Consider the following 15,969-nt stretch of genomic DNA (forward strand, 5'->3'; position numbering starts at 1 on the left):
CTCCGTTCCATCACCAGAATTGCAGCAACCACCTCTATGCACTCACTAGAAAGTTTATGTACATTAGCATGTATCACAGCTTATCGTGTATGCCCATAGGATCTATCTCCGTATTCCTGCCTTAGGTTGCCAGAGTGAGGTCCTAAGCAGAAAAAGCTCACCACACAGAGCCCAAAGATAAGGTGTATAAAGTGCAGTATTTATTTTTAAAATCGCCTGAGAATATATAAAATATATTCACATGGAAATCAAATACATGTAATAGCGTTTGCGGGATTTAGGTCGGTGCCAGTGAGTCCGGACCCTGTTATATGTATTTGATTTCCATGAGGATATATTTTATGTTTGCTGGTGATTTTACCAATAAATACTGCACTTTATACACTGTATCTTTGGGCTCTGTGTGGTGAGCTTTTTCTGCTTATGACCTCGCTCTGGCAACCTGAGGCAGGAATACGGAGATAGATCCTATGGGCATACAGGATAAGCTGTGATACATGCTAATGTACATAAACTGTCTAGTGAGTGCATAGAGGTGGTGATTTCTGCAATTCTGGTGAAGAAATAGAGGCGTTTTAAGCTTTGGGATACCAACTCGCATTATCTTGAGAAGATTCATTGATTGGGGTTTGGGACTCTATGAATTATTGGACATTTATGGAGCACTAGCACTTTTAAGATTGTTTGTTCCTATATGTATGAATTTGCTATATTGGGTATCTACTAGTACACCATATTGAGCACTAGCACTTTAAATGTTCTTGGTTTCACACACTATTATGGTTTTAGTATACTTTATTATATTGATTGATGCATTTGAATAATTTATTAATTTGTGCTACTTCACTTTTAGATGCACTTTATTCTGGTTTGTATCTTTTTGTGCTTTCAAAGGTGTTGTCTCAGACCCAGTGTAAAAATTCTGTTTGCATTCAGCCTGTCAAAATGTGCAATGTAACTGCACATACACTGAACAAAATTATAAACGCAACACTTTCGTTTTTGCCTCCATTTTTCATGAGCTGAACTGAAAATATCTAAGACTTTTTCTATGTACACAAAAGGCCTATTTCTCTTAAATATTGTTCACAAATCTGTCTAAATCTGTGTTAATGAGCACTTTTCCACTGCATGGAACCGAACGGTTTGGCTCGCTTCTGTGCTTTTCCACTGCTGGTACCGCATGGTACGGTGTAGGAACAGTTTGGTACGGTACGGCGGCGCTTTTCCACTGCATGGAACCGAACGGTACGGCTCTCTAAAACAGTACCACCTTGATTGTGGTTCCAAGAGGTACCATACCGGTACCATATCCCACAATCCTTTGCATGCAGTCACTACTAGTCACTGATTGGTCAGAGAATCGTTGTTATCCCACCCACTTAACTTTAGTACTACTTTATTGGAAAAGCAAACCAAACCGAACCGTTCCAACACCGTACCATGCGGTACCAGCAGTGGAAAAGCAAACCGGGCCAAGCAGGGCGGAGTAGAGCCGAGCCGGTACTTGCAGTGGAAAAGTGCCATATGATAATCCATCCACCTCTCAGGTGTGACATATCAAGATGCTGATTAGACAGGTGTTCCTTAAGGCCACTCTAAAATGTGCAGTTTTATCACACAGCACAATGCCACAGATGTCGCAAGTTTTGATGTCGCAATTGGCATGCTGACTGCAGGAATGTCCACCACAGCTGTTGCCCGTGAATTGAATGTTCATGTCTCTACCATAAGCCGTCTCCAAAGGCGTTTCAGAGAATTTGGCAGTAAATCCAACCAGCCTCATAACCGCAGACCACGTGTAATCACACCAGCCCAGGACCTCCACATCCAGCATCTTCACCTCCAAGATCGTCTGAGACCAGCCACCCGGACATCTGCTGCAACAAAAGAATTTCTGCACAAATTGTCAGAAACCGTCTCAGGGAAGCTCGTCTGCATGCTCGTCGTCCTCATCGGGGTCTCGACCTGACTTCAGTTCGTCATTGTAGCTGACTTGAGTGGGCAAATGCTCACATTTAATGGCGTTTTGCACTTTGGGGAGGTGTTCTCTTCACAGATGAATCCCGGTTTTCTTAGCTCTTTCAGCTCATGAAAAATGGGAGCAAAAACAAAGGTTGTGTTTATAATTTTGTTCAGTATAATTATTTAGAGCAATGGAAGGTATCTTTTCTTTTCAATTACTGTCTTCACGCCCAATAGCTAGAAAAAAAAATATTATTTTGATGGAGCTGGTACTTATGCAGTTATTAGAGATCACAAACTGCAAGAATCTGGTAGGCCCTGCATCAGTTTAACTACAGTATAAAGAACATGTGCCGCTTAAGAACAAGGATGGCAAAGTGGATCCCTCTAGATGTGCACTCTGCTTTTCACAGTTGGTTGTCTGGCATCCTAGGGCTTGGTTAAAGAGATGTAGCGTGTGAACTGGCAGTGAAGATATTAAATGAATAGGGTATGATGAGCAGATGTTCTCCTTATCAGCAGTTACTGTGCTAATGCAGACAAACTGACTGTACACACAAGAATGTGTAACTAGGCTAGATCTGTGATGACAACTCTGCAATTATAAGCTCTTACCTATGTCTTTTATCTCCTTGTGCTTTTAAAGCTGTTTGGTACACTTAGATATAGAAAATGAGCTAATGTGTTCTTAAAGTACAGTTATCCTTTAAGTGCAGCGCAAAACATTTAGGTGTATGCTTGCCAGGCTTAAAATTATTCTCAAGGATATTTTTTCAAAATAAAAAACATGTCATATTTACCTGCTCTGTGCAATGTTTTTGCAAAGCGTAACACCTATCCATCTCTTCTGGGGTCCCCCACCGGTTTCCACACCTTCCCCTTGCCAAGTGCCAACTGGAGATACGCCGAAACCTATCGGGCAGAAATTGTGTTGTTGGCATTTTGCAGATACGAGAAAAAGGGGCCGATAATGCCACCGAAAATGCACACGATTTTGCCGCAAATTCATTGCGATTTTACGTTGAAGTTTCTGCAAGTTTTGAAACTTATGGTTTGTTTTTCATAGGTCAAGTAACTCAAAAACTGCACCAAAAATGTAACATGGGTGCAATATTGATGCGTTCCTGCTGCGTTTTTAATGCATTTCAACAAGGAGGAGGTGTGTTTTTTTTTTTTTTTTTTTTTTTTTCTGACCAAAAATGCAGCAAGCAGGATTTTTAGCACCACAATGGAAGCACAACAGACCAGTGTGAAGATATACATAGAATTTAAATGGGGGTACATTTTTCTTGAGCTTTTCTTGCGCCAAAGGTGTCATTAGGGGCCAACAATAAATTCATATTTACATTTATGATATTAAAAAAAAAGTCAAATATAATACAATTATGTATAAAAATACAAATATTTTGAAACCACTTGTCACCCGCCCACTGTCAAATGACAGCGGAACGGTGCGGCTCTCGTATGTCTTGGAATTATGTCATATGACGGTGTCCCAGGACGGCCACCTTCACGGGGCCGACGGGGCTCTTTACCCATCCAATCGCAGCCAGTCACATGTAAATGCAGAAGTGCCATTGACTCTCCTTGACTCACACTGACAGTGTGTGGCGAGGACAGTCGATCAGTGGCATCTCCTCGCAGGGAAGACCTGTACAGGTAATCAGGGCACTGATCATTCATACCCTGTCTACAGTAACGCCTCAGCAGTGCACAACAGTGATGCCTATCAGTGCCGCTTATTAGTGCCCGTCAGTGCGGCATATTAGTGCCTCCTCATCAGCGCACATCAGTGAAGGAGAAAAATTACTTATTTACAAAATTTACTGACCGAAACTAAGAAACTTTTTTTTTTTTTAAATTATCTGTCTTTTTATTTTTTTACCGAAAAAAAAAAAAAAAATGCCCGGCAGTAAATAAATACCATCAAAAGAAAACTCTATGTCAACAAAAATATTGGGTACAGTGTTGTATGACCATGCAATTGTCATTCAAAGTGTGATAAAAATATTGGGTACAGTGTTGTATGACCACGCAATTGTCATTCAAAATGTGATAGCGCTGAAACCTGAAAATTGGCCTGGGGAGGAAGGGGGTGAAAGTGCCCAGTAGCCAAGTGGTTAAAAACTGTTGTTTTCTGTTTCTGTTTTTGGCCAAGTGCATCCTGCATTTTTGATTTCGGCTCCAAAATTTCCATTCGGTACACCTCTAGTGCTAACCATAGTAAGCCGTTTTGCTATGGGGGCACTCATGCAGGCTCGCTCCTGAAAATGCTTTGTATGTTCATTAGCACACAGAGCACGGCTCTGCCCTGCCCTCCCCACTTCCTCCCCTCGCTATCCGCTCAATGAGGAGAGAGAGAAAGCTGAGCGAGCCGCTGCTCTCAAGCACATCATTGGATCGAGATCGGACTCGGGTAAGTATAAGTGAGGGCTGGGGGGTAGCTGCACAGGGTTTTTTTTTTTTAGCTTGATGCATAGAATGCGTTTAAAGTAAACAATCTTTTACCTTTAGAACCATTTTAAGCTGGACATACGGATGAAATTTGTGTATAGAAAGCTTAAAGTGGACCTTTAATAATTTGATGCATTAGGCATCACTGTACTTTCCTTCTTCTCCGTAATCAAAAACGGGTTAAATCTTTTTTTTTTTTTTTTTTTTTTTTTTTTTAAATCTACAGTTCTTTGCAAAAGTATTCACCTCTTTTTGACATTTTACCTATTTTGTTATATTACAGCCTTAAGTTCAATGTTTTGTTAATCTGAATTTTATGTGATGGATCAGAACACAATAGTCAAAGTTGGTGAAGGGAAATGAGAAAAATATATACATAAAACTATTTTTTAAAAATAGAAAATTGGCATGTGCGTATGTATTCACACTCTGTTACGAAGCCCATAAAAAGCTCCCAATGGAATGCAACCAATTACCTTCAGAAGTCACATAATTAGTGAAATGATGTCCACCTGTGTGCAATCTAAGTGTATCTGTCATTACATATACACACCTTTTTTGAAAGGCCCCAGAGGCTCAAACACCTAAGCAAGAGGCACCACTAACCAAACACTTCCATGAAGATCAAGGAACTCTCCAAACAAGTAAGGGACAATGTTGTTAAGTACAAGTAAGGGTTCGGTTATAAAAAAATATCCAAATCTTTGATGATCCCAGGAGCACCATCAAATCTATCATAACCAAATGGAAAGAACTTGGTACAACAGCAAACCTACCAAGAGACGGCCGCCCACCGTGGACCGGGCAAGGAAGGCATTAATCAGAGAGGCAGCACAGAGACTGAAGGTAACCCTGGAAGAGCTGCAGAGTTCCACAGCACAGACTGGAGTATCTGTACATGGGAGGACAATAAGCCAGCCGTACGCTCCATAGAGTTGGGCTTTATGGCAGAGTGGCCAGAAGAAAGCCATTACTTTCAGCTAAAAACAAAATGGCAAGTTTTGAGTTTGCGAAAAAGGCATATGGGAGACTCCCAAAATGTATGGAGGAAGGTGCTCTGGTCTGAGACTAAAAGTGAACTTTTGGGACATCAAAGAAAATGCTAGGTCTATCACATCACATCACATCACCCAAAGAACACCATCCCCACAGTAAAACATGGTGGTGGCAGCATCATGCTGTGGGGATGTTTTTCAGCAGCCAGGACTGGAAAACTGGTCAGAGTTGAGGGGAAGATGGGTGGTGGTAAATATAGGGCTATTCTTGAGCAAAACCTGTACCACTCTGTGTGTGATTTGAGGCTAGGATGGAGGTTCACCTTCCAGCAGGACATTGACCCCAAACACACTGCTAAAGCAACACTTGAGTGATCTAAGGGGAAATATGTAAATGTGTTGAAATGGCCTAGTCAAAGCCCAGACCTCAATCCAATAGAAAATCTGTGGTCAGACTTAGATTGCTGTTCACAAGGGCAAACCATCCAACTTGAAGGAGCTGGAGCAGTTTTGCAAGGAGGAATGGGCATATATCCCAGTGGTACGACGTGGCAAGCTCATAGAGAATTATCCAAAGTGACTTGGAGCTGTGCTTGCCGCAAAAGGTGGCTCTACAAAGTATTGACTTTAGGGGGGCGAATAGTTATGCACATTGACTTTTTCTTTTATTTTGTCCTATTTGTTTGCTTCACAATAAAAAAAAAAAAAAATCTTCAAAGTTGTGGGCATGTTCTGTAAATTGATGCAATTCCTCAAACATTCATTTTAATTCCAGCTTGTGAGGCAACAAAATATGAAAAATTCCAAGGGGGTTGAATACTTTGCAAGGCACTGTATATACACCAATCCAGACATTATTCTCTCTTATGAGAGAATGACGTGTCCCTCAGCCCTTTGGATAACCCTATTGCTTATCCCAGGAGGCTACATAAGCAAGGACACATATGCCTCGTTTCCACTGAGTGGTACGGTACAGTTCGGTTCAGTACGGTACGGTTCGGAGCGGTACACCTTGCGTTTCCACTGCCAATAGTACCCTTTCATGATGGGCGTGGTATAGCAAGAAAGCTGTGATAGACGATTCTCTGTCAACCAATCAAAGTTCTGCCGAGTGTAGCTCCACCCTATTGGTACGGTACTAATGTGCTTGGTACCCCAACGAAAGGGTCCCAAAAAAGTGCTACGGAACGGTTCGGAATTAGGGCACCATTCACAATGGAAACGGCAAAAATAGCGTACCGTACCGTACCGCTCAGTGGAAACGAGCCAATAGTGGCCAGTAGAAGAAGCTGGATAGCACCATCAAATGGGCTCTCTATAATCACCAAAGAGGATGGAACCCAGACTGCAGCAGAACAACGCTGGATCCACTGGGCATGAGAGTATCTAAATCCAGAACAAGCAGCATAAAGGCCAAGAGGATTAAACAAATATTAAAAATGAGGAAGGTGGGGACAGTGAAGTTCCTCTTTAAGATACCTTTGTGCATCATGTAAATGCTAAATGCACAAAATGTGATACCTGTGCTTAAACCATACAGGGCAGATTGGCAGTGGAAGGTTACTGAAGTCACTTCAAGGTGTCAATGTACACCCTCTACCTTTTGAAAATGTTCTCCTCCCTGTGCTTTACCAGCCCACAAAACTGTGTGGGTGAGCTCAGTATGCAGAGTCAGAGCATGTGCGTGTCCTCAGTCATTCTTTACTTTTTAACTGTACTGGATTTTCATTTTTACAACTCCTATTTATTTAATCAGTTTAGTTTTGGTAAATTTGTGGTCTCAAGTTTAAAAAAGGCACTCACATTAAAACAAATGCTAAGGTTAGAGTTTAAAATTGTAATTGGAAAAAAGTTTTTGCTTTATTGTAATAACCATAACAACGTTTTGCAAAACTGAGGAATGAAGTTGTGATTCTGTTACAACACCTTGCTAATTAGGTGGTAAAACAGAGATAGATATATTTGGTGTGATGCCTGATTCTTCTGTACAGTGTATAAAGCATATAAATATACATTGTAACAAAAAACGTGAACAGTATCCATCCATATAATTCAGCTTAATGCTACGAAGAGACACAAATGTGTGTCATTCAGTTTATTGTTCTGGACTTTTTTGTCCCTTCACTGTGACTGCCTGTAAAATTGACATAAATTGTTATTTTTACACTGGAAATTAAAGGCAGCCCAGTTATGTACTTTGCTGCCAACTGAGCTTGTAATTGTAAATGGATTAAATGGCTTTAAAGCAAGATTGAAACCACTGTTTTTAGAGTTCATCACTTGGAGGAAGCCTACGTTTTTTTTTGCTTTTATTTTCTAGCATCAGCACAACAGTGACTTTAATGATTACATCAAATTCAACCAAAATTAATGAAATCAGTAATATGGAGTAGAAAATAATTCTAAGATACCCTAAAGTGAACCTGTGCCCAGATGATACACATAAAATATTTACTTTTTAAAGAACTCAAAAAAAGTTTACAACAAGCTCTCATTCACCTCTGTACCTGTAAGCATTGTGAAGGAGTACAACTGAGGTACAGAAATTATCTTTTATTTTCCCCTAATTGCTGATTCACACTATAACAATGTCAGATATTGCATGTGATTCGCACCACACTGCTCTGCAAATCACATGCGATGTTTTTGCGATGCAATTTCAGCCATACAGATTGTATGGCTGAATTCGCATTGCATTCAGACCAGAGTCGTGCAGGACCCTTTTTTTGGTCCGCACCAGAATTTTATCGCATTGGTGTTCACACATATGCAATCCGATTCCCGTTTGAATTGACAGTTCGCATTGCGATATGCAAACTAATCTGGGGGTGTCAATAAATTTGTATTGACACTCCCAGCAGTTCGCATATGGCAGTGTGAACTGCCTGCTAGTTGGGTGCGATGCGGTAACCCGCAGTGGGTTTGCAGGGTTCCCGCATCTCTCCAGTGTGAACCGGCACTTATTGTCTATGGCAGCAAAAACTTGGCAGCCTGCCAGTCTTCTAATGTAAACAAATACCAGGTGCGTGTAAGATCCTAGAAACGGAAACAAACTTCATGCCCCATTAACACCGGAGCATTTTGTAACTGGAAGTTCCAAAGCGCTCCCATGGTTTGTTGTGCCCATTCACACCTCCGGGTAGTATTGTTGAAGCTTTTAGCTCATAAACGTGCATGAACTTCTTTAGAGCTACAAGTTTCGAGCTCCAAGCATTTCTGTCCCAATAGACTTCAAAGAGAATGCCTGAAAAATGTACAAAAATGTGCATTTCTCTTTCATTCATTGACGAACACAGCTCCTGATCTTCATACCCATTGGGGTATACTGCCCCCTACAGGAGTAGGACACTAGGCAGAAAAAGAATCTGGCTACGCCTGTGGGCCGTCCCAGGGGGTATACTACCTCTCCCTGCTATAGATACTCCGTTTTTTTTCTGCCTAGTCAGCAGTAAAAACCTAGTTTCTTGCTGGGATCTCTGGTCCTGGCAATTTTTCATTTATTTTTTGGATAGAAATTTTTTCTCCTGGTTTTTTCCTGTGAAGTCTACAATCAACTGCCGGATTGGGCGACGGGCTGGATAATCTAGATCCAGTGGTCACCCCGAACTGGCCAGAAAGCACGCGCAGACCTCAGCTGCGCGCTAGGTCGGCCGCAACATAGCCCCACTGGACAGGGGCTGGTCTGCAAGTTAAACGCCTCGCAAGGTCGCACACGACCGGGTCTCAGCCTGAGTCGCAGCGTTCTTCCTGGCCATCAGTCCCCCATTTTGATGGCGAGGGGTTCTGTCTGGAGCGGTGCCCACCTGGTTCCTAGTAAGGTGAGTAGCTTTCACCCCCGCTCCCCCTGGAGGGTTTGGGGTGGACGTGGGCCCCTCTTTGGGATGGTCAAACCCCCGGGTTCCCGTCAGGCACCCCTTTTTTATCTGTCCCCTATCCTTGCCCCCCTCCACCTATGCTGGGGCCGTGTGGGTGGTCTGGTCCACCTCCTGGGTGGGGGCAGGGTGCTGTGCTGACGATGGGGGGGGGGGTGTGCCGCCAGTGACCAGATGATCAGCTATGCAGAGGGGGGTTGTACCCGGTGGGGGCTCCTGCCAGGGCCCCTTGTCCTGCCTGGGTCTGTCCTTGAGGCCTAGGGATCCCTCCTGGGTCCCTTAGAGCCTCCTGGTGCCGCGAGGGCCACCATTTTGCTGTAGCCTGTGTGTTTCTATGCGCAGCACCCATGTTTGTGTAGCTAGGCGGCCATTTTGCTGTGGTTTGCCATTGAAAATAGCGGCGGCTATGACAGCGGGGCCCTGTGGGTGGCGATTTCAGAGTGTCCAACATTTGGTTCCTCCAGTGCAGTCCCTGTTGCTGACTTGGGACCTCAATTTTGTGATTTCGGTCCTCCAGAAGCCTCCTTTTCAGAATCTTCGGGAGATTACCTTGCTTACGCTGTCTCAGAAGGTGGCATTTTTCATGGCTATCATCTCTTCACGCAGGGTGTGGGAATTGGCAGTGTTATCCTGTCGTTCACCTTACTTGGTGATTCACAGAGATAAGGTGATTCTTCACCCCTGTCTATCATTCCTCCCAAAGGTTGTCTCTGAGTTTCATTTAAATGAAGACATTGTGTTGCCTTCCCTGTGTCCCCGGCCGAAACAGCCGAAGGAAATTGCCTTGCATGCCTTGGACGTGGTCCGGGCAATTAGGGTGTACTTGGCAGCTACAAAGTCTTTTAGGAAGTCAGACTCACTATTTGTGCTTATGGCTGGGCCTCAGAAAGGGTTGTCCACTTCCCCTGCGACCATTTCCAGATGGATCAGATAGACCGTGATTCAGGCCTATTCCATCAAGGGTCAAGTTCCTCTTTTCCCTGCCAAGGCACACTCTACTCGGGCGCTTTATGCCTCCTGGGCCATTCCGTTATCAGGCGTCAGTGACGCAGGTTTGCATGGCGGCCACCTGGTCATCGGTGCACACTTTCACAAAGTTTTATAAAGTGGATATGTTGGCATCTGCGGGTGCTTCTTATGGCCACAAGGTTTTGCAGGCTGCTGTTTAGAGGACTTGATCCTCTTTGAGGGTGTATTGTTTTTTCAGGTGGGCTCCAGTTTTGGTTGCGCTACTGTTTAGCCTGGGGTTTTTTTTGCTGTTCCCACCCCTCATTTTTAACACTCCTTTGTGACGTCACAATGGTTATGAAGATCAGCAGCTGTGTCCGTCAATGAACGAAAAAGAAAATGGGAATTTTGACTTACCGTAAAATCCATTTCTCTAATGTCCATTGACAGCCACAGCACCCACCCCTCTGTGGAGTTGTAATTCTTCTGACACTGCTTGTAACAAAACTGAGTACCTATAGCAGGGAGAGAAAGTGTACCCCCTGGAACTGCCCATAGGCATAGCCAGATTCTATCTGCCTAGTGTCCTACTCCCTGTAGAGGGCAGTATAACCCAATGGTTATGAAGATCAGGAGCTGTGTCCGTCTATGAACATCAGAGAAATGGATTTTATGGTAAGTCAAAAATCTATTTTTTTTCACCTAGTAGCTTTCTAGTGGCTAAAAAAAATGTATTAACTTCTATCATATGTTTAACTAAAATAATAATAATAAAAAAAAGAAAACACCCACTCAAACAAAGGATGCTCAGCTAAAGCAAACATGCAACCTCAAAGTCACTGTTGTGATTTTTGAGGATTAAATGAAGTATTTGAGGGTTTTTAAACACATTTATCATTCATACTCACAAACAGTTGGGCATTTTTGGATGCCTGAGAGGCAAAGGTGCTGCATACAGCCTGCTGCCAGCAGCTAGTAACAATTTTGACATGATAAAATATGCAGTTGCTGGACGCTGTTATGAGCTGTACTTGCAGAATTCTTGCATTCAGGTTGTGCCACTTAAAACAGTGTCCAGCCACCACCGATGTTTGCTGTCAGCAGGCTATACTCTGCATCTGTGCCTCCTGGGTGCTCGAGACACCAGGATTTTACTCTCTATGTGCAAACCACATGTGTGCATGAACCCTTACCGCTTGTTAAGAGTATGTAAAAACCTAAGTGTTACCCTAAAAAAAAAGAAAGAAGTGTTCCTATTCCCTTGCAGCAGATTAAGCAGCACAGTGCTAGTGCTGTCTAATCTGCCCCTCTCTAAACTGTAAAAAACCTGGCTGATCCTGCCACTTCCGGTGTCCTGCCGCTATTAGTAGAAAATAAAATATTACAAAGTGTCACTGCCAGCCCCTCTATTATATCTAAGCATACCACGCTGTATAGGGTTTTTAAAAACAAAGCTTGTAAATACTTTTTTACAGCTATCTTCAGGTTGGTCATATGACCCCCTGGCCATCCCCTACTCCAATCCAGAGCTACAGCGAGAGGGGCTGAGCGGCCACATGACCTTCCCGGCTGGCATCAGAGGGAGATTTCGGCCCCTCCTGCTGTAGTGGAGATCGGAGTAGGAGACTGGTCGGGAGTCACGTGACCGGCCTGAAGATACTTGTAAAAAGGTATTTATAAGCTAGTTTAAGTAAACACTTTTACAGTGTGTGGTATGCCTAGATTTAATAAAGGGGCTCACCATGAATTCCATTGTTGTGGTAACATGCACTTTAAAGCCTATTTCTGTGGAACAATAAAATCCTCCCATGCAGTGGGGCTGCTCCCGCAGTGCAAGGGAATAAATCTTTGTTTAGGGCTAGGGTACTGGTTTTACTTGCGTGATCCCAACTTGCTGGAAGCCTGTGCTTTCCTCTTCTCCCCTACACTTTCGCAGTGGACTATTCCTTGGCATCCCCATGTATAAGGAAAGGCTATGAGCCCTGCATTGTACTTGATGACATCAGAAGACCTCATACTATTGAAACCTAGGGGATAAGAGGCTGTGGGGATCGGTCTGGCTGGGAGGAGGCAGCCTATGGGAAGGTCAGGTAAGTAAAACTGCTTTTTCCAATGTCCGAGTCTTAAAGGAGAATTTAACCCTTGCACTGTGAGGACAGCCCCATTGCAAAGGAGGGTTTTTTTTTCCATGAAGTTCAACTTTAATATCTTAAATAGTCTGGGCACAGGTGTACTGTTAAGTGTGTGCGGTTACTGTATCCTTACTCTGGGTTTTGTGAACTATGTGGTGTAAAAAATATTTTCAAAAGTAGCTTCTGCCCTTGTCCTCTTCAGTTGACCAATCAATGTTGGCTCCAGGCAAAGTGGTAAATGGCTGTAAAGTGTGTTGGGTCCACTTCTTCACCGACCATGCCCCATTGAACCATCTTCCCTGGGTGGCATCACCTATTGATCTTCTAGGTCTTTGACTAGTTTAGGGAATACTGCTGCATATTATATGCTTTACTTACCTGATTTTGTTGCTCTTGTCTATATGATCCTGCATTTATTTCATATGTATTAACCTGAGTCAGCACAACTCCAGACTCTTGAGTCCTTTGAGGGCTGAATCTATATTGGTGAATGGGGTTACATGTATTTTTTTTATCCAGTGTGTGTGTGAACTTGTACGTTAGTGCTTCAAAATATCATATTCCCTTTTGAATTAAATTGTTTACACTGTTTACTCTGTGTAATGGTATAGATATCCTGTATAGAGGATATTAAGGTTTTGTCTCAGTCTTTTTAGTGTGCTCTTTGCGAGCGCATTGGTGCGGGTTATCCGGTTTGTGTTTCTACATATTGGCTCAATAGTCGACAAGGAAAAAATAATTTTCAACCAATGAATATCGCCTGACACTTCCTATGACATCCATCTTTTTTTTTTTTTTTCATTTAACCTATGCCCTGTGGAAGGTGACTGCTGTTCCCTGATGTCAGAATCTCAGTTTCTTTAAGACTACACATGTCCCATACTCAATAACCCTATTCTCAGCCTCACTTAGGTCATGAAAAAAGATATCCTTCATTTGTTTAGGTAATATACATGTAGACAGAGTGGGCAATTTTATATATGCATGGCATTCTAATTTGTCAGAATTAAAAATTTGGGGTGCCATTGCTTACTTGTGTTTGAAGACACAATTTCTGGGTTGTGTTCCTTATTGTTTCTTCACTACCGAACGAGTCCCAGGATAGAAAAAAAACCTCAAATAGTGAAGCACTAAGACACCCGATAATTACATCCTTGTTCTAGATAAGTTATCCACTGTGAAGAAATAAAAGAATGAAGACCACTGGCTTGGAGCATTTACCTTTAAAAAGAAATCAGCAGTGAAAGCTCCTGTATTTCTGTCCTGATAGGTTAGTTAGGTTGTCTACAAGATGCATTATAATGCTTCATATTTTTCTTTTCTGCTCACGTTTTTCAGCAGTGTGCCTTTCAACAAGTCTGTCTGCTTCATTAATAAATGGCTGATGTGTTGATAAATTGTTGCTAGAGGTGACTGGTATAAAAATATATGTGAAAGTCATTTAAAGGAGAAGAAACCCTATAAAATGTGCTGACCATCCACCAATTGAACATTAAATAGGCACACATGTATTTACATCTACTATACTTCTTGTTACCTTTATCACTAAGACTTTTATTTCTATTGATCTCTTTCATTTAGATGTTGGCTTTAAAGTTGGAGGAAACTCTGGAATAAAATATTTTGTGCTCCAAGTTCATTACGGAAATGCAAAGGCATTCCAAGGTAAGTGGTGTTAAGCCTGAGAAGTATTAAAACACAGCCAACTGATTGTGCTACACTGGTTGATGGTATCAATTTTAACCTAAATCAGGGTATACACCTGGAGTTTTTTTTTTATTTTGTTCAACCAGTGGGTTAAAAAAACCTCAGATCTTTTCATTCACATCACTTGTGGATGCATTATTGTATTCTGACAGCAGAGGGCTATTGACTACAATCGCTGACCAAATGCTGGTTTTCCAGCAGGACCGCTCGACAGAAGCTACACAGAGAACCAGCTGATTTTTGGTTGTGCATACCCTGCCGTATTAGAGAAAAGAGGCATCAATCAAGGTGGTGTTGCAGCCAGGAGGGCATCCATATTAGGAACGCGTTCACACCAGGTGCATTGGGAATGCCTTGGGCATACCTAATGCCTTTATATACTTTAAACCCCCAGTCACAGCAATGTGACTTGTCATGTGATTTGATAGTTTTAAGGCGCATGATAATTTGTACCACATTGTCCACAATGGAAGCTGTCAAATCGGTGCACCGATTTTAAAAGTAGTTCTTGCACTACTTTTTGCACGTTCAGGTGCGACTTGCATATACATCTGTGCATAAAGTCGCACAGATGTCTTCCAAGTCCTACCTGAAGTCGCACTGACGTGTCTTAGAAATCATGTTATTTCAAATGAAGTTGCACCATTTCAAAGCCACGTTTGGTGTGACCGAAGTGTAAGGGTAAAGCCCTGCAGGCTTATGCCACATATAAACTCTCCAGCAATTCTTTAGACCACAGCTGGTATTCTATCATTGGTGTCAGTAGGAGGAAAACTGCCCCAAGGGCAAGATAAAGGCAAGCAAAAGGCTACATCCGGCCCACGGGCCACAATTTGGAGACCCCTGTTCTACACCATAGATAAACTTACTGTATACAAAGCTGCCTACATCTAGCAGTTTGTGATCTCAAACGATTTGCCTAAATATTAGTTTTTTCTTTTAATGAAACACATGAAAGGCCCTTTTGATAAAGCAAAAGATGATTAGAATAATGTCTACACAATATTAGGACACATCAATGGCTGCTTGAACTATATAATTGGCAAAGGTTTACTGATTTATGTTGCACGTACAAAGAACTGCAGATCAATACTTGAGCAGCTAATGTAAAGTCTCACCATTAATTTCCATCAGTAGGTTTCATTTTTACTATTTCTTTTTCATTGTCTTTGCATGGGTGGCTTTTAAAAGCAATGAATGAAAATTTGTTCACGATCTCCCATAAAGGACAAAATTGTTTACAATATTGCTTTAATTTATCACAGTGGAAATGCAAAAATTCCATATACAATATTGCTTTAATTTATCACAGTGGAAATGCAAAAAATCCATATAATATATATATATATATATATATATATATATATAGTGAAGGAACTTCTCTTGCCCGCACAGAGTCCTGACCTAAACCCCACCTTTTGGGATGAATTAGAGCGGTGACTGCGAGCCAGGACTTCTCGTCCGCATCAGTGCCTGACCTCAAAAATGCTGTACTGGAAGAATGGTCAAACATTCCGATAGACACACTCCTAAACATTGTGGACAACCTTTCCAGAAGAGTTGAAGCTGTTATAGCTGCAAAGAGTGGGCCAACTCAATATTAAACCCTACAGATTAAGACTGAGATGCCATTAAAGTTTATGTGCGTGTATGTATGTATGTATGTGTGTATGTATGTATGTGTTTCTCCTCTGTTTGGACTGTGGTCCCTTTAAGGGAACAAAAGGGTAACTCACTGGTCAGAGGAAGTGGGTTTAAAAAAATGACAGGAAGTTGTAGGTGTGGTGTGGAGGAATATATAGAAGACTGTGGATGGTAGATTTTTATACAGCCGTGAGAGTGCATGTCAGTGTCCTGCCTGGAAACCTGTTGGCAGGGGAAGTTTCCCTCTTCAAA

The 15,969-nt window shown here is 42.2% G+C and overlaps 1 protein-coding gene across 3 annotated transcripts in view; it reads left to right on the forward strand.

Moving 5' to 3' along the window:
• Positions 1 to 15,969, forward strand: part of PAM (peptidylglycine alpha-amidating monooxygenase) — a 317,350-nt gene that overhangs the window by 130,879 nt on the left and 170,502 nt on the right. For all 3 annotated transcript variants that reach the window (XM_082267132.1, XM_082267133.1, XM_082267134.1), the window contains exon 7: positions 13,948 to 14,031. In XM_082267132.1, the coding sequence (XP_082123258.1) occupies positions 13,948 to 14,031 (84 nt within the window). The remainder of the gene's footprint in view (positions 1 to 13,947; positions 14,032 to 15,969) is intronic.

This window comes from Pelophylax lessonae (assembly GCF_965119305.1).
Source record: "Pelophylax lessonae genome assembly, chromosome: 1".
Taxonomy (NCBI): domain Eukaryota; kingdom Metazoa; phylum Chordata; class Amphibia; order Anura; family Ranidae; genus Pelophylax; species Pelophylax lessonae.